The sequence below is a fragment of the Buteo buteo genome, chromosome 4 (genome assembly GCF_964188355.1).
Source record: "Buteo buteo chromosome 4, bButBut1.hap1.1, whole genome shotgun sequence".
Lineage (NCBI taxonomy): Eukaryota > Metazoa > Chordata > Aves > Accipitriformes > Accipitridae > Buteo > Buteo buteo.
Genome location: NC_134174.1, coordinates 44,515,407 through 44,535,037, shown reverse-complemented (window position 1 = coordinate 44,535,037; position 19,631 = coordinate 44,515,407). Strand labels below are relative to the sequence as shown.

General features: G+C 37.6%; 1 protein-coding gene across 5 annotated transcripts in view; it reads left to right on the top strand.

Moving 5' to 3' along the window:
* The window catches only part of ADK (adenosine kinase), a 300,352-nt gene that overhangs the window by 255,176 nt on the left and 25,545 nt on the right, over window positions 1-19,631 (top strand). For all 5 annotated transcript variants that reach the window (XM_075025725.1, XM_075025723.1, XM_075025724.1 and 2 more), the window contains one exon: window positions 2,244-2,358. In XM_075025725.1, coding sequence (XP_074881826.1) covers window positions 2,244-2,358 — 115 coding nt within the window. The remainder of the gene's footprint in view (window positions 1-2,243; window positions 2,359-19,631) is intronic.

The following is a 19,631-nucleotide window of genomic DNA, read 5'->3' as shown; positions in this document are numbered from 1 at the left end:
AGGCCTGAAATAGTTTAGAATTCAGGTGAACCTTCAGAAGCCTACATATTACCAAGCTGGAGGGCTGTATTTCTCCATCCATCCCCTATTCAACAGCTTGTGTCACCAGCTGATACCCTCTCTTCACAAATCTCTTAAAAAGACATTTCAAAACAGAAGAGAATCAATTTCAATTTTTTTCTCTGGCAGCTTTAAGGGACCCCTCACCTTTAGAGAATTAGGGGTAAGATGGCCCCTGTTCACTGTCCTCAGTCCACACAGAGGGGTTTGAGGTTCTCCTCTGGCAGAAGATGTTGCCTTCTAAAAGCTATATTAACAGTCTAAGCAGGAGGAAGGAAGAAATAACACAAATGATAGCGTACTGTATGGAAATGAAAAGTATGAGGGAATTTTAAAAAGAGGTAAAGAGACCAATAGGTAAGGGGAAATTATTTTCATGTTTGGTAAATGTGTATAAATCAATGGGCTCACTGACTACCAGAGTCGGGGGACAAATTAAAGGGAGGCTAAGAGTATTGCAAAAGAGCTAGATAATTTTCACATAAATAGATACTGGTAAATATATTCCCCAGGCATATTCTCTGTCCATAAGAAAGGTGGTGCTCGAAGATCAACAAGATTACCAAAAATCAGCAAGTAACCAGGACTGAATGGTATGCAGATTATAGTTTTTGAAGTGTTTACCTGACCTGCTGATAAAAAATAATCAATCTCTTGTTAAGATCCACAGCTGCAGTCAAAATGGCACATACTGTACCTGCGTTTCAAAATAACACTGTATGCTGATTTTGGAAGATAAAATCAATTTATCAATAATATGAATTAATTGTAACATCTCTGATAAATGACTTGAAACCACTCTGGATAGCTTTATAAATGGACTCCATTCATTATATAATTGTGTTAAAAAATGAGTTGGGATTCATAATGAAGAGGAGACAAAACAATGCAGAAAGTATTGTTGTGTTTTCATATATTCAATGCTAGGCCCTCACCCACCACATCAGCTATGTTTCACTACAGTTGCTTGTATGCAAGAGCAAACTGGGAAAAAAGTATGGTGTTATTTAACACAGATATGAATAAACTGGGTCATAGTAAGTAGCACAGAGAATAATTGTAGTCTTTCTTACTTTTCCTAATGTTAAAAAAACAAAACAAAAAGAGAAAAAACATATAAATGATGGCAAGAAGTAAGTTGAGATATACCAGAGTTAATTTGTAGAACTTACTGACTCGCAATAACTCTGAGAACAAAAGCTTCCCACATAGCATTATAAAAGGATTTGATGCTTAGACAAATAACAGGAATACCTATATTTAGATTAGATTGAAAACTGAATAAATTAGAAATTGAAATCCTTGTGTTTCAGATCATAGGGCAACTATGAGAATAGGAAGGATAATAGTCTAATGAGAAGTTGTGCTATTAGAGTTTCTTGCATCAAGTTAAACCTTTCACACTTATTGCTGTCAAAGACATTGGGTGGATGAGAGGTTTGGTTCAGTATGCCAGTTCCTCTGTTCCCAGCTACATGTGCTATGGTGTACAAAATCCCTTCAAAGAAAAGATTCCTGAAATTTTTGCATCTTAGCCTTACTGCAGAAAATCGGGGATGTTCTGTGCCCCACTGAATATAGCTTTCACCCTTTGCTTCCCTGCATCTCAATTATGCAACCAGCCAGTGAGCAGAGAGCATATTCACCTGGGCTCTACACCCCCTAAGGTGCTGCAGTCTACAGTCAGTTTGCTTGCTGAGATTAGTTGCTGCAGGGAAGTTAGAGAAACAGTATTTGTAATCCTGCTGAAATCAGAGGGATTATAGTACTATAAAACCTGGCTAAATTGGATGAAAATCAGGCTCAGAGTTTATCCAAAGTATTCTCTTACCAATTTTATTTCTAATTTTATGATAGGTAAGGTTAGAATCCAGTCAGCAGCAAAGAAACCCACTAATTGCTCATTAGGAAATGCTCTGTAATTCCTTTGTTAGCTTTGCAGTTTTGCAGCAATTGGAATAGCTGAACTATCATTATCAAGATTAAAAACAATAGTCTCATAATAATACATAAACCCTTAGGAGAATGAAGTATTCCTCCTTTTAAAAATCTTCCTTTACTGACAATAAAGTCTATTTTATACCTAGCCATAAGAAAATAAATCTTTGATCTCCTAATAAAGTTCTAATCTTTCACCACTTCAGTATGCTGGTAACAAAAATTTTCTTTCTCTCCATGAATAGACTGAAGACATTAAAGAGATAGCCCGGAAGACACAAGCCCTGCCAAAGGTGAACACTAAAAGGCAACGAATCGTAGTCTTTACCCAGGGGAAAGATGACACTGTAATGGCTACAGGTATATTTTTCAAATCTCCATTGTCGCTCACAGTAAATACTCTAGTTGATCGATTACAAATTGTGGGTTTACAAATTTTGAGTGTTAAATGGTAGTCAGAGCGTTTGCCTTTTGATTTTAGCCCATGTTTCTCATCTGTTATGCTTTTAATTGTTTTAAGATTCTGAATTTAAGAAGTTAATATTTCACAAGAATGCCTGAGAATTTAGTTCTGAACATCTTAAGTTCTTTTTTTATAACATAGATCTAAAATATTGATCCAGTTGGTTTTACTCAGATTTTTATGACTTGAGATTTTATCTGTGTAGCCATCTTTGCTGCAAACAAGAACACACTATGCCTGCTGAGAACAGCTGTGCAACAGTATAGTATATTTAAACATTTGTGAAGAGGAGGAAGTGAAATCCAGTACTAAGTGAATTTCCAGGCTTTTTTGCTTTGAGCAGAAAGTCTCACTTAGCTTTTCTCAGCCGTCTGCTCTTCTAGTCTCAAAGGATTACGTGGGGAAAAGGTGTTCTAGCAGGGATACAAGCAGTTTGTGCTGTCTAAATTGATGATGTACGACGCACAGATTTAAACGTTATAAACATGACTGCCTACCTTTTGACAGTCTCTTTAATTCTGTCCACCTATGCTTCTAGACTAAATAAAGCTATTAAAAACATGTGCTGTGGCAAGCCATTTTAGTCATTCATTCCTTCACAAGGTAAGTTATTAGTCAGGGCTGAATTCCTCCTTTGGAAATGAAGTAAAGTTGAGGAAGCTTCGCACCTCAGGGACTGGTGCTTATTCATACGATATTTGCCCAAAAACCAGAATTGGCTTCAGACTGTGGCTGCAGAGCTAGGCACTAAGTAGGTATGTCACTGCTATATAGATCATTCTTAGCAGCCATTTGAATGATTTCTCCAATAGTTTGCTTCTTCCCCTATTTTGTTAGCTACAAACTGGTTTAAAGGCAATAGAAAGCAGTCATTGAGAGTTGGGTATGTGTATTTCACTGAATAATGATGGAAGTGTTGCTTCCAGAAAGTTACTGCATTACGTGAATGGCCCATATGGAGGCACTCCACTTGAGTATTGTACACTTGGCTGAAAAATAGCAGTATAAAAATGTTTTTATACATGAGCTAGTAATAACAGTAGTAAACCTAAATCTTATATGTAACCCTCCTGTGCTCTTATTTAATTTTCACTGTGTACTTATTTTATTCTTCAAACTGGAGTTGTTAACAAATCCATTAATCCTTTCTTTGATATTTTTACAACTGGGAGCTTATTTGGGGACTGACACTTGCTAATCTTAGCTGTTTGTTCGCTGTGAGATGAACTTAAATTAGAGAATGCACTTTATATGCATGATAAATGCAAGATGGATAGAGAGTGTATGCAATGGTGTCAGCTACAAAAGCAAACATGATAAATGTTAAGGCAGTTTTGAGCTGTGGGATAAGCTATTCAGTGCACAAGCATAGCTGAATCTCTTTGCTATGTTGTTATTCATGGCAGCCAAATAAATGTCAATAATAAAAGAGAATTAAAGATTTTCATTTCCCAGAGGCAGTCCTCTAATACAGCTTGATCTTTCACTTCATTTGTAATTCGTTCTCATGTCAGGATGCAATCATTCGCCAGGCTCTGTGTGTCATGTTAAGTCATTTAATAATGATTAAGAACATAAAAATGTTTGGCCTGTGGGGCAATTCTCGAAAGAGATACCAATTTGTTATTGTTTTCCCCCTTTTTCCTTCCTTTGGTGTGGATCATCTTTTTCCCACCTCCTCACATTAAGATAATAATGAAAGAAGGAAAATGTGTCCCTTAATTTAGCATACAGTGATACCACAGAATGGCATAGAATACTGCTAACACACTTATTTCAACACTAATTACGTCTAGTTGTGCTTTGAAACCTGCATTGGAAAGTGTAAAAAGTTTCTAAATTATCTTTGGAAGAATTACTGCATTTAGGAGTGGTTATCAGTATAAAATTAATTTCCTAATGCACAGAAGAGGAGTGCATTTTTTGAAAAAGCGGGCTGTGTTTAGTTGTTTATCCTGCCTTTCTGCGGAAACTATATAGTCTCAAAGAGTTTGTGCCTGTATTAAAATAGTATTTGCAAAGTCAGCTATGGATTTGAATATGCTTTTTGGTATCATCTGCTCTATATTTTGTCCAGGTTAATAATAATAGGAACAACATGTTTATTAGCTGGAAGGCATTTCTGGCAGTAGTGACTCAACCAGAGGGGTCAGTATCCAGGCAAAGGACTCTACTCTTTCTTCCCTTCTACTACTGCCTTTAACCAGCCTTCATCAGCTGTTGGGCAGATCACATATTCCAGTGGTCTTAGATTATGTCTGAAAGAGCACAGGATAGAGCTGGAGCTTACAAGTGTGAGAGTAAAAGACTCCAAGGTGAATTTGGCCTTTGTGGGTTTTCTACCTTTTGTTCCTCCTCCGCTTCCCCATTTTCCCTCTGGAAAGGTCTCTGCTCTCCAGCACCAGCGCAGAGTAGCATTACTGTGAGCCATGGGAGTAGACGTGAACGGCTTGGATTGGGCTGCAAGCTGTGAAGAGACACAGCCGGATGGCCACCCCCTGCTTCTTTTATTCCTCCTGCCCATGCATGGCAAGATGAGATAGGCAACACTGAGACTGTAAGAGCATCCTTAAGAGAGCTCTGTTTCCTCTGTCAAAGACTCTGCATCCTGTCCAGGATAAGGCAGCCATGGGGCCAGGTTGAGAGGGGCTGAGTTACGAGAGAAGGAGTGCACCTCTTTGACGAGTTATGTGTATGTTGAATGGGGGATCAGATCGTGGAAATAATGAGGGGATACACTTTGATACAGCTCTGGCTGGAAGGAGAGGAAATAAGATGGATAAAAGGGGTTGTTGCAGGTTGCCAGCTCATTCATGAAAGGGCACAGATACATACGTGCTGGAAATTAGATGTCAAAATTTTCTTGGGGGAGGGGGGGCAGGATGAAGAGGGCCAGATACAGGTAATCATTACATGTGGAAGGGACTGTGGCAACAGTTGTTGATTCCTGGACATTCCAGAGAATGGAAGTATCAACAGGCATTTGAGGAGCGAAGCATAGGGCAGAAAGGCGCAGTTTGTTACCAAAAGGAAAGACTGACCAAAAAGTTCTGAGAATATAGCTCTTGCAGACAAGGGAGAGAGGTTAGACTGAGACAGCTAAAACGTCTACTTCCTCTAAAAATTTAGCCCAGCCATACTGCAGTCATCTTACAAATTGCTGCAATTTACACAGCATTGGTTTAATGCCCACCAAAAGCACTGGTGGCTCACCTCAAACAGACCACAGGCTGTAGGCACTCAGGCATGGATTGACAAGCAACTTAGAGGTCCATGCAATAGACATGGAGCAGATCATGAAAACGGTTAGAAGCCGTTCCCATTTGTCAGTCCGCTTTCTTTGGCTGTCTGAATTATTTATGTTTTCAAAGGAAGAAATTCTATCTCTATCATGGAGCGCATTGGGTCTTTCTACAGTCTGTTCCTGTCTCCTCTGTCATAGTAGTCCAGCCCCAAGGCCCCTCTTCTCTCCCCTTCCTTCCTGTTCTCTGTCAGTAGGAATAATTGCAAGGAAGAGGCAAGCTCAAATTCAAGCTGAGTTGTGATCAGTGTGTTTTATAGAGAAGGAAAGGAGTGTTTAGGCTTGGTACACAGGAGCTGCAGCAGGTGAAATGTTGACTGAATTAACTGTCAGCTTCTAATAAGAATCCACAGAGCATGTGCAAATGATCATTGGCTGAAGTTTTCCTCTTCATGTCATAGAATCAAGGAATGAGTTGGGTTAAAAGGGACCTTTAAAGGCCATCTACTCCAACTCCCCCTGCACTGAGAAGGGACATCTTCAACTAGGGCAGGCTGCTCAGAGCCCCATCCAACCTGACCTTGAACGTTTCCAGGGATGGGGCATCTACCACCTCTCTGGGCAACCTGAGGTGCATTTTTCGATGATGTCAAATTTTATCTTTTTACTGAAGAACATGAAGAAGGCATTGGATTTCTCAGTGACCCTAAGAATTAGCATTGACAAAAATGCTGTAATTTTCTCTAGCATCGGTCCCCAACATGACTGAATTTTGATAAAACTCTCTTGAAAAAAAGTAGCCTGTGAGAGACACCTGTGACAAAACTTTTCAGTACAGAGCATTATGCTTTGGGAAATGTACTGTTAACTGAAAATAGGATCTATGGACTTACTTACCAGAAAAGTTTATTTGAGGTACAGTATTGGGCTAATTCTTTGTGTGGATGCTCCTCATCCATACTGGGAATTACTTGGCTATTGAGACTCTTGTCCCGCTACCACAGCCTTGTTCCATTATATCCCTCTTCCCTGACCTGAGCTTCTGGATTTGACTGAGGGTTCCTGAGCTTATGCGATACATTCATTTCATGTTTCAATATTTTTTTCTGTAACCACAAAAAATACATATGCGGGGAAAGCAGGGAGAGTTAATGAACACATGCAATCTCCTGATTTCAGCAGCTGGAGCTTTTAAGAAATGCACCAAAAATCACAAGCTCTGGCAAGAACATATATGTCATATCTATATGTGTGCTATAACATTTGTCAGAATCAAATGCTGTGAAAGCTATCCCTTTTACAGAGTTGCTCGTAACATTTTTAAACAAATTACTTTTAGTCAGATACATTTTATGACTAGTCTTGGCCCAAAGGGAAATCTTCGGAAAGTCTGAGCAAAATCAGTTCAGCAATGGAAAAACATACTTTTATATTGAAATATTTGCATAATTCAGAAACAGCTGAAGCTACAAACTTTAAACTTGGCTTGTTTTATAGCTTTAATAGAGGAAAGAAAAACAATCCAAATTTAAAGAAAATCACTTTAGCATTTTTCAAGTTATGAATGATGAAATTTGGTATGTTCAGGCGTGAACCTAGAATTTTCCATTCTTTTTCCCCCCCAATGTTTGCAAGACCACCTCTGTTGAGGGCACATTTATAATAACCTCATTTGTTAGAATATGGCAGTAAAAATTGATTTTTTAAGGATTCAAGCATTAAAGCCACCTCAGTTAGGGCTTACTAACCACTTACATCTTCTTCAGTTTTTGGGATACATTACTTGAGATATTTCAGGAAAGGTATTAGCAGTGCTGGCAAATGTGGTAAAATGAAAAAGGTCCGTCTTAAAAATTTCTTAGTGCACCTACCACATAGTACATACTGAAATAGTTTTGTGAGTTTCTACTTGTTATTATTTTTATTTAATCTATTCCGTAAATTAAACAGCATGTGCAGTATAGCCAAATTAATGTTGCAATAAAACTTGCAACATTACCAAATTTTCGAGCCTGCCTACCAAGCTTTTGATGTTGGAGTAATACTAGGCTTTTGCCTCTACCTGTTATCTGCTAAATGGCTGTTGGTGTCACCCAGTACAACCATTGTTAAGGTAATATATGCAGATATGTTCATAAATTAAAATTTTATATGTTTGGATAGAACCCAAACCTGATCTAAATGAAAATAATGACAAAGGTATGGATAGTATGTTTTTATGAATGATGAAGCTTCTTTTACTTTGTAAGGATATGTTAGATCTTAAATATTTTAGGAGACTTTTTAAACCATTTGTTTTAGAAGGGTTGTCAAAATTGTGGAAACTAGAGAGATTTTAAGAGCTGTTCTTAAATCATAATGCCATGATGCTGTATGCTTTTGGGGGGAATAAAAAGGACTGATGTTGAAGCATATAACTTACTCTAAACAGAGGTCAGTAGGTTTTCTTTGTCGGGTTGTGCTGCAATCATAGACCAGCATGTTACCTTGTAAGCCTATCTATAAAACATAGAAGTATTTATTACTATTGACACTGCTGACATTTTATGGTGGGCCTGTTTGCACCTCCTCTTTCTGTAAGTTACTGAGTATTGTGTGTTCTCCTCTAAGAAGCAAGAAAAAAGTGTTATTTTTTCCCTTACTTACAGCTTTCATGCTTAGCCTTCCAGACAGGAAAACCCTGACTAGCTCTTTTTATCAGCCAGCCTTCTTATGTGTTTACACAAACAAAAGTAGTGTCTTTGACCTGGGGAAATAGTAGTTGGGTTATATTACAGCTCTCTTTTTCACAGGATTACACACTTTCACTCTTCCCTATCCATTTATATTCATAAATAGAGAGAAAAGTTTAGAAAACAAAAATGGATTTAGGAAAAAAGGAAATTTTAGTCCGCTAATGGCATAACAAATGAGCCAGAAAGCCCAACAGAATTAGTTTTAGTTTAGTTGTGACTTAGGAAACCACAAAACCTAAATTAATAATGAGCATTTGTTGATAAGGATTAATGAATAGCAAAGCTGGCGATACCTTTTTGTAACTGAGACCATTCATGCTTTCATGCTGTGTGGGAGAGGAGGTCTGAGCATTTTATTAGACAGCTGAAACACATTATTAAAACCTAAGTTCCTGGATACTGGTATCTTGACTGGACTTAAAAGTGTATGAACTGTTGCATCTCAAAGAATGCATATACATGTATGTAAATAGATACATGTATATATGTAATGTGTGTGTGTGTTTCAGTAATTTCATAATAATTTAAGAAAAGGATGTCTTTTCCAGTCTAATGTGTTAGTGTTCCAGTTTAGCCCAGAAATTGAGAGTGAAGCTGGGAAATCCCCTTTTCGTGTATAATCCCTAGTGATAAGGAATTTTCAAGGCAAAACTGTGCCTCTTATTAAACCTAGCTGGAATTTCATGTGCTACAATGAATTTACATTCTCACATTCTGAGGAAAAATTACCCCTTTAAGCTGTGAAAAATGCATGTTTGTTGAAGGACAATAAATGCAGGCCCCTATCCCATTCCTTAGGACTAGGCAGTACTTCCTCTTACACAGAAGAATTTCCGTATTTGTTTCTCAGATACAAATATATAGATTTAGGAATTCAGGTTTTGTACCATAATTCTAAAAAGGATTTTTAGAGGCATAACTGTTAATACACAAATCCACTGCTTAGGTAGTAGAAATTATATGATGTTGGAGAGGTAATATGGAGCGAAAGAGTGGGAGCAGGACTGAAGCAGACCAAAGGTCTGTCTAGCCTGGTATCTGCAACAGGGTACAATAGTGGGTGCTTGTAAAAGAGGATAAAACCAGAGCAAATCTCTAGTGATGCTTGCATGTTACACTCTCCTAGCTTCCAGCGATCTGTAGCTTGGGGATTTCTGAACTAGAGATGTTGTCTTTGTGCTTAATAGTCCAAAATAGGATTTTACCATCCATAATGTCTTGCGATAATGAGTGTCACAGACTGTGTGTTATGTAAAGAAATACCTCCCCTTATTTGTTTGGATTCAGCCACTTAGGAATGTTACTGGCTATCTCTTTGTCTTGGTTTCAGCTGGGATAGAGTTAACTGTCTTCCTAGTAGCTGGTACAGTGCTATGTTTTGAGTTCAGTATGTGAAGAATGTTGATAACACTGATGTTTTCAGTTGTTGCTCAGTAGTGTTTAGACTAAAGTCAAGGATTTTTCAGCTTCTCATGCCCAGCCAGCGGGAAAGCTGGAGGGGCACAAGAAGTTGGCACAGGACACAGCCAGGGCACCTGACCCAAACTGGCCAACGGTGTATTCCATACCATGGGACGTCCCATCTAGTTTAGGAACTGGGAAGTGGGGGCAGGGAATCGCCACTCGGGGACTAGCTGGGTGTCAGTCAGTGGGTGGTGAGCAATTGCCCTGCACATCATTTGTACATTCCAATCCTTTTATTACTACTGTTGTCATTTTATTAGTGTTATCATTATCATTATTAGTTTCTTCTTTTCTGTTCTATTAAACCGTTCTTATCTCAACCCACAAGTTTTACTTCTTTTTCCTGATTTTCTTCCCCATCCCACTGGATGGGGGGGAGTGAGTGAGCGGCTGCGTGGTGCTTAGTTGCTGGCTGGGGTTAAACCACGACACTCTTCCTGCTTGTGTTGCACGGCCAATCCATAATCATTCCATATACAATATCTTGTTACTTTTGATTTTGCGGAACTCTTGCTTATCTCCCCTTCACTAGTCTTTTTTCCAGACTCTTTTCCTGTTCTGTTTACTTGTTCTTCGTTTGCTCCGTAATTCTGACACCCTGGGCCACCCTTCACTGCACTTTTTCTCAGGTCTGCTGTACTCTTTGTGAACGGGGGACCAGAATGTGCAACTTGCCAGGTCCTGAGAAGTTTACAAAGTGGTTTAATTTTGTTGTTGCCTTTATTCTGTGTTCCTTTCTTAATAATTCCTAACATTTTATTTGCTTTTCTGACTGCCATTGATGGTTGATCTGACATTTTCATAGAATTATCTGTAGTAACTTCAAATTTTCGTTATGGTGTGGTAATAGGTGATTTAGAGCCCATCATTGTGTATTTAAAGCTAGAATTGTTTTTTGTATGTGCACCTTTTTTACATTGATTGACAAAGAACTTTATAGCCCATTAGTGTGAGACACTTTTGCAATTCTTCACACTCAACTTTTGTTTTTACTATCCCAAATGAGTCTAAACGTATCACAAGAGGATGGCACACGCTACACTGAAGAGGTCCCCACAGAAATGGTATATATAGCCTCGAGGTGCTACCCATAACAGGTATGCACAGTTAACATCACGACTGGACTTGGGCAGGGGGATTTCAATAAGGCCACCTCTTAAACCACTTGAGGCCTGTCTCGCTTGACTCTGGAGAGCAAAGTTGAATGAATTTACAGTAAGATGCCGATTCAGGTGCCATTAAATACAAAATGAACACTCTTGTTCAGGAAGGAAAGCATACCTTAGTACACTGTAGCTTAATTTATTTATTTATTGAGAAATGAGGCCTTCCCTGTGATATTATTCGTCCATTAGATCATCCACATAGAATTAATTTATCATAAATTCCTGATGCCTCCTGTATAAATGGCTCTAATACTTTAAAACAGTTACCATTTTACTGGTGACCTGAGTGAGTTGTGAAGTGGTTTGTAAAGAAAAAATTACAATGGTGCAATATTGTTCTGTTTGCTCAAACCACAAAGCAACAGAACTACCTACCAGAAATCCTGAGAAGACAGAATTGAAGTCATTAAGCCTTCTGGTTACCAAGGCAGGCCCCTACTGTTGTGGGCAGTCATGGAAGGAATGAGGATTCACCTTATTCGTTCTATGGCTACGCAGTCCTCGGAGCACAAGAGACTGAGACTTGGGTCCCTGGCAGTTTTAAACTGATAGAAAAATCAGAAATCACTGGCTCCTCCTAGGACACACACTTCCATCCCCTACTTTTCCCCCACCGTGCCAGCACTTCTCCACCCACATGGGGAACCAGTTCAGCAGTCTGCACAGACTGGCAGAAACCTAACCTGGTAGGGTAGTGAGCTCTCTGAACCAGCTCGTTGCCAGGTCCAGATGAGTACTAGTGCCAGCATGGGAGGAGAGAATGCAGCATTTGCAGTAGAAGGAGACAAGGATGAGACTATAGTATCTGCAAACTGTAGTGGCTGAAGTTGCTGTGGAGCCTCACTCTGGGGCATAAAACATGATGTTTTATTTTGAACTTCTATCTAGCAACAAAGACTGTAGTTCCAAAGTTGGAAGGAAAGTTGCTCCAGGATCAGCTGGTAATACTGTAGAATTATGTCTGCAAAGCAGTGATCAAAGAATAAGGGGACAGAGCCATGAATGTACTATCAGAAGGGAAACGATCGCTTTGACATCTCATATGCTGAAAACCACCAATTTTCTCATATAACTATATTAAAAGAATGGTGAGACAGCAGAATCGCTCGTTCAGTAATTGGGAAGCACTGGAACTAATGATAGCCTTCCAAATTTAATTTGTGCTTTTCACGTGTACATGTAATTGATGCAACTTTGTCAAGGTTATCCTGTTTTCTGAAAATGACACCTACCCCTCTCCATGTACACGAAACATGCAATTCTGATGACTTTTAGTTTTTCAGCAACTGTTTTTGCAGCTACAATGTTATGTCAGTCTAAAGGTATCTTTCTGACTTTTTGAACAAACTGAAGAAAATCCAAAACTACAGTATTCTGTTTTATATAAAATAATTATCCTATAAACTTTTCATTAAATGTATGCTTTAAGTTTAATGTTCAGCATTGGCCTTTTCTATACATGCATTCTGTGTTGCTGCAATATTCAGTATTGGACTACCCTTTTCTCCTTAAAAGCATATGCTTTAATGAGTTGAAATCTGAAACCCATGCTTTAAAGGTTTACAGTGCATAGCCTTCTCACCTCCTGACACTTAGGTTCAAATCATGCTAACAGGGTGGCTGTTCTATGAAATTAATCAGTAATTTTTTTACCAATAAATTTTAGAGAAATATATTTTCTCTTTACCCTAATTTGGTGTGATTATTTTTTGGATTGTAAGAAATTAAATGTATGGCTTGTTCAGCAGGTTTCAAAATAGATCAATTATTTGTTGGCTTAACTTTTTTTTTCCTGTTGAGATGTGGGAAGATCAATGTCTGTAGTGCCCTAGGTCATGATCAATACTTTTAATAAAACTTCCTTTTTTCTTCTTCTTCTTTTTTTTTTTTGCCTTTGTACCTTTGTACGGTTTTGCTTTTATTAATGAGCTTTTCCTTTAGTTTCAGACCATTAATGGTTTTCAGATAATGTCATACTGCCCAAGGTCAAGGCCAGTTTGAACTTATAACTCTACTTATCAGCAATTAAATCTATTGGATGGGCTTAGATGTGTTAGAAGACATAAGAGTTTGAAGCACCGCTTTCTAGAGGCTCAAAGTTAAAACAAAACAAAATCTCAACCTTTTGGGAGGATGACACATTAAGGTTTGGTTTTTTTCATTTCCTTCTTAAATAAATAACAATTGTCTTATTTATGGATCATATATTGGCATTAATATCTCAAGTTACTACTGTGGCCTTGACTGCTCTTCAATTAAAGATATTAAATGCTCCATATTGAGTTTTATAATGGTATATTGCTCATTTTGCAAAACCAGTTTGAAATAAGATAATGTATCTTTTGTTCCTTGCTGAAATTCTGGATGGGAGGGTAGCAACTTATCAAAGTATGTGTTGTCAGCTGGAGTGCTTGCAGAGAATGTGATATTATTGTCTGTGAGGCTTGACCCAGCGTCTTTTGAAATCAATGGAAAGATCTCATTAACTTCATTGGATATCGATTATGGCCATGGAGAACTTAAAACATTCATGAATATTAATGGTTTATACTGATCCATGTGTCTTTTTGTGTGTTGTACCCTGTCTGCAATCTCCGATTCAATTTTTGTAGTCTACCTAGAGGTTATACGAAAAGCAAACTTTATGTATGCTGAAAGATTTGATAACACATTTTACCTTAAGGTATCTTCTTTGTTGTCTGTTACAAATGAGGTGCATAAAGAACTGGGCCCTTTGACCACTGGCACCTAGGCAGAATATCTTCTGTAGATCTTCTTTTCCATTATTTTGGCAGTGTTAGCCTTTTTTTATTAGGCAGCAGTTCACTTCTTAACAAATCATCACAGAGGAGTTTGAACAGCAGAATCTCTACTCAGAAGGTGCCCTACAGACTCTGATAGCCTATCATCTTTAATTTAGAGATTTTATTTCCCATGTTGTGATGACAGTTGAATGAACATTGTAGAAAAGTTTAAATTGTAGCTATCCGTGTCATGCTTTTGCCATAAGTGATGGAACTTACATTTTCAAGCCTCTAATCTTCACCTGCTCAAATAGTCACTGTAAAATAATTGCACAGAATGGAAGGAGAGTAAAATGTGAGAGTATGTGTGGTGACCCTGGATGAAAATTAACTGCAGGAACTGACCCTTTGATTAGAATTTTCTTTGCTGTAGCATCCAGTTGCAGGCAATAGAAGTTGTGGGAAATAGGTGTCTGAATGGAAGACAAATCCTTAGCTCCAGGAGGGACAGAGCAGAGATCCTGGCTAGTGGAAAGAGTGGACAAAGGGGAAGTTTGAATGGGTCCTGCTTCGCCTGACTTTGGGGATTTAGGATTCATTTTGTGAAAGACAACAAAACATCTGCAGTTAATTTGGGGGCGGGGTGGTAATTGGAGTTCTCAAAAATGGTTAATTGTCTAAAAGTGGAATTGTGAGATTTTATGATCAGTTTGGCTCAGTGATTTCCACAGTAGGTTTTACAGATAAAGCAAAGTGGAAATTGTTTAAACGCCATATCTGAAAAATAGGCTGTGCACGTTACTCGTATACCAATGACCTGGCCTTGACACACCTGAGCATAATATAGAATATGAAGTGGCAGTTTAGATATAAATCTCTGGACACCACAAAAATAACGTTTAAATAGTTGATCCCCTTTGAATGAAAGTAGGTTCGGGCTTACTTTCACCATAGCTGTTTTCTTTGTTATGAATAATAAAGTCAGTGAAGTAAGCAGACCTGACAAAATATATACAGACAGCAGATGTAGTGAATGCAGTAAACATGAACTATTTTTATATTGTTAGGTTTTGGCTATACCTACTGAATGATAGAATTCTAATGTTTGTTTAAAAAGAATACACAGAGTCGTTGGAAACCAGATTTAAAGTTTGGAAGGCTGCTTACATTGATTTTGTTTGCTGTAGTCCTCTACCCCGTGCCCCCCACCGCCCTCCTAACCCATCCTGATTCCTCTGCCTGCCCCAGTGATTAGCAGTCAAAACTAAATCAGAGAGGAGTCCATGGAACCAAATATTTATGTCCCTTGTAATCTGACACTGTGATATTGTACTGTGAACCTGAAGAGATGCCAGGCCATGCATTGTGACTAATAGCAATTGATCACAAATGAAACTGCAGAACTCTCTTCCAAATTGTTGGCTTTATAAATTTGATAATAAGTACATTTCTTGATAGAATATAAAAGCGCAATAGACTATGCATGCCCTCTCTTTCCTCCCCACCTGTCCAATTGCAGAATGCTGTTTGTACAGTATGTTGTTGTTGCTGACAACTGAATAAGAATTTTTAGGAGCAGTTGGCTATCAAATGATGGCAAATTTAAAGGTTATGCAAATTGTGCCAGTACAGCCCAGCTTGTTTCAGACCTCTTTTCTTTATTATCATATCAATTGAGTCAGCTCATAGTAGACAAAGCAAGGTTATGGGAACCACCTAGAGCATCATGCACCATTAAACACCAATGCAGCATACATGAACATCTGCAACAACGATCTTATTAACAGAGGGTATAACGGAAGGCAATAAGCAGCTTTCTTAGTCTCTTAATTGTAAAAAATTTAATAACCTAATACTTGCATTATTTATCAACAGCAAGTTGATCAAAAATTATGCAGTCATGGTGGATTAGATTACAATACCTATTGCACACTGTAAATTATTACAAAAATATGAAAATCTGTTTGTGAGCAGTTGAACACTGTAGTTACTAGAGTGCTAAAAATGCAATTTTCTTTTAATCTCTGGTGCACTGTGGAATACGAGTATCTGTTTTTTGAACTGACATTTTTATATTTGGCTAAAACCAAATATAAAAAATTGTAAAAATTGTTTTTTGATTTCCTGCTTAACTAGACAGCTTAAATGTTTCAAAAATCAAGGCACAGTTGTTTTGTTGTGAAAAGTAGAATACAGAAACCATAAAATGGTCTTTGTGTGTGCAACCAAAACAGAAGTTTGGAGAAACAAAGTAAAGCATGTTAGATGTTCACACCAGATATGTATTGTGTGCTGGCTTCTGGAATAGTCACTGCACTGGTCTAGAAGATAAGAGCACATGAAGTTGTCATCTCAAATGGCTTAGGGAAATGAATACAGAAATTAAAATATGTTAGAAATTGATGATAAAGAGAAATGAGGTTTGGTTCTTCAAGGCCAAGCCAAACTGCTAGGGATAGGCTAGGCTGGAGCACACCCTTTGCTGGAGTTGGATAAAGTGGTGGGGAGTGACAGCCCTCTTCTCCTTGGAGATGGGACACTGGTGGATTCCCTGTTTTTTGTAAACAGGGAACTGGAGGCCTACTCTTAAAAGGTTGGAGCTACAGAAGGAAAGCACTGCTCTTCCAATTTCAGCCTGAACATGCAAAATGTACAGGCATTTAAGAATAAAATCAGAACAAGGAAATAAGAGACTGGATGAGTAAAACAATTCAGGCTCTACGGTCAAGTTTGACAAGTGCATTCAGCAGAAAAACCTGCTCCAACCAGCTTTGTTCCTTCCTGGCACCCTCTGCTCCCGCCTCTCCTGCTGCTGAGTAGCAGCTATCGGATCAGATTTGTATTTATCTGGAAAAAGAATGAATCCTTGTAAGTTTTTATTGGTGTAAAAATCCAAATTGTGCTAGGATCGTTGGCTACAATCAGCCTCCAGATAGCCCGTAGACACCTCGGTCATTTCTCTAATCAGTAGGAATCAACAGGCAACAGAGAAGGATGGAGGGAAAGAGGGTGAATGAAAAGACAGTAAGCAGCAAAGATGAGTAAAAGCTTGGTACAAGTATAAATTTGGCAAGTTGAGAGTTACAGAAGTTAATTTTGTTTCCATAAAAAAGGAAAGTTTTTCTTCAAAAATGTTAAATTGAAAGTCTTAATTTTTTTTTTTTTTTAATCTGGGTCTATTTCCTCTAGGAAAATATGGCAAAAAAGCAGGCAGTATGTCTAACTAACCATTGAGTATATGTTTTATACTGAAATGGTTCTAAAAGGAACAAGTAACAAGCATTTTCCAATTTTTTTTCCACATTTTTAAGTTACAGTTCAAATGATCTCATTCTGTAGGCTAACCAAGAGTTTTTTCCTGCATATTTATCTTTTTTAAAGCAATATCTGCTTCTTGCCTTTCTTCATAACTTTTCATAACTTAATTATATCAGCAGAATGTCCACATTTTATTTATACGTATCTATTTACTTGCTTACCAACATTGCTTTTCAGATTGGAAACTCTTCAGAGCAGGAAACTTTTTTTTTTTTCCTTCTAATAGGTATCTTGGTATACCTTGACACCTTGACAATATGAGAATACAAATTAGGTTTAAAAGATCACAAGCTGAACTTGGCTATACATGCCAACTAAAGTTTGATTAATTTTAAAATGTTTTATTGCTTCTAAAAAGAAGATCAATGAGTTGGTTTGGGTTTTAGGTTGAAATAACTTAAAACTGAATGATTCAGCAATTTATCACTACAGAAATAAAACTTTAAAGAAAGGTAACAGAGTGACAGGCAACAGTAGGAGTTCAACAAGGTTCTGCAGAAACAGACGCTGGAAATTTTTAATTTGTCTGCTAAGTTAGTTATCTTGGTTTTGTCAAGCAGCCTGTTTTTATAGTGTTGGGGTTTCCTTTAAATGACAGCACGTGCACTGTAAAGCCTGTTGTGTTACCTTTATGAATGCCTATATACTACTGCCATGCTTTAAAGGGCTTGTTACACAAACATACAATTCAAGAGCTCTTGCCGGAAACTGTTTGTCAAAACTACTATTATAATAACTGTATCCAAATGAATTTAATTCACTATGTGAATTGTATAAAAGTATAATTGTATAAATTCAGGGTTGCAAAATTTACATTAAAATGTATTTGACATTATTTTAAAAGGTGGTAGATTGATTGTCCTGCTTGTTAGGTAATACTTTTAAACTGATGAAGAGATACTACAGAGATCATAGTTTGGGGTATTTAATTATCTAAGAAATTACCTGCAACTAATGCAGGGGAAAAATAAACTTCATTTTGGGCTGAATTCTCTTTCTAGACTGGCATGAAGCTTAAAGAATTCCATTAAAAACAGTGGAGCTGCTCTGGTTTTAACTGGCAATTTAAGAGCAGACTATTTTCCCATTGGGATTAGAACAAATTTCAGCCTCCACTGCAGTGAGATCTTCTAATAGATTTAAAACCTGCAAAATCCTGAGGAAATTCATTTAGCAAGCATGTTTCATTCTTCAAAAATAAATAAGTAGTCTAGGCAGATCTTAATTAAAGGCAACACAGAATTTACAAATGAGAAGAAAAAGATAGTTGTAAAAGTTCTAGAGCTGAGCTCTGAGTTAAAAGGATGAAAAATTAAAATTTTGACAAGTAATTTGAATCTTCAAAGGCAATGCTGTAGAATTTCTTGGTGTATCTACCTCAGCAGTGTCCAACTAGTATCCAATTAATTATTTTTTTTTAAAGGAGAAATATATATACACATTAACTTATTTTTAGTAATGTTTCTAGGGAAAGCTGTCTCTTTCATTCCGATGGACAGATTTTATTTATGAAACTAAGTATAAATTCTCCCAGAAGAAAAAGCTCCTTCAGAACTGCTCTGTAGTGACCTAATGTTCATTCCTTCTCTTTTCAGTCTTACTGATGCTCAAGTAAAAGAGAAGTGCCTTGGGCCCGTTTCTGCCTCCACTGACAACCCATGCTTCTCAGATTATCATGTAGCATAAACAAAGCTGTCATGTAACATGGCATTTATTTAAATGATGTGATTTCTGTGTTCACCACTCTGAAACTGAGGTATAGCTAAGAAACCTTGCAAGTTTTGACAGGTGCATTTGCCCCGCTAGAGCAATATGCTTAATGTATAAAAAATGTGAGGCATAATACAGTTTTTGTCCTGCTCAAAATCAAATTATAACATGTTCTTATCTTTTTTTCTTTTTTTTTCCTTTTTTTTTTTTTTTTTTGCCAATGCCCTGATAGGCTTTCCAGTAGGAATTGCTTTGACCTGATTATAGGTTGATATTTGTCAGAAAATTCTCCCATAGGACAGTGTTGTGATGGTCCAGCTATGCAGTGGTTTAAATATGTCTGTAGAATACCATGAAATGGAGTACAAACACACATGCATTCCTGCAGTGTGTGGGTCAGTGCAAACAGTAAGTGAAGTGCACAGTCTGCTTTCTGAACTGAAAGATGCTTCATTTTTGCACAGTCCCCATAGCCAAGTCTCAGAAGGTTGAAGAGCATGTGTGAGCTAGAACATATGTGTTGGCATAACTTGGATGTACATTTTTGATTTATTCTTTACATCAGATATTGACATTCCAACTGTCATCATTTGTGTGTGTTTTCAATTCTTGAGCTACCTATTTACGGATAGAAATAGATATGTTTGTATTTCCCATTCCCATATACAGCTCAAAAAATAATAGTTTGGGGATGGGACAGGGGGGGTTGGCTTGGTTTTTTACATGTAAGGATCAAATAAGATGTACAGTGGCCAAACTGATACACATAGGATTTACAGTGCAGGAAGAGAT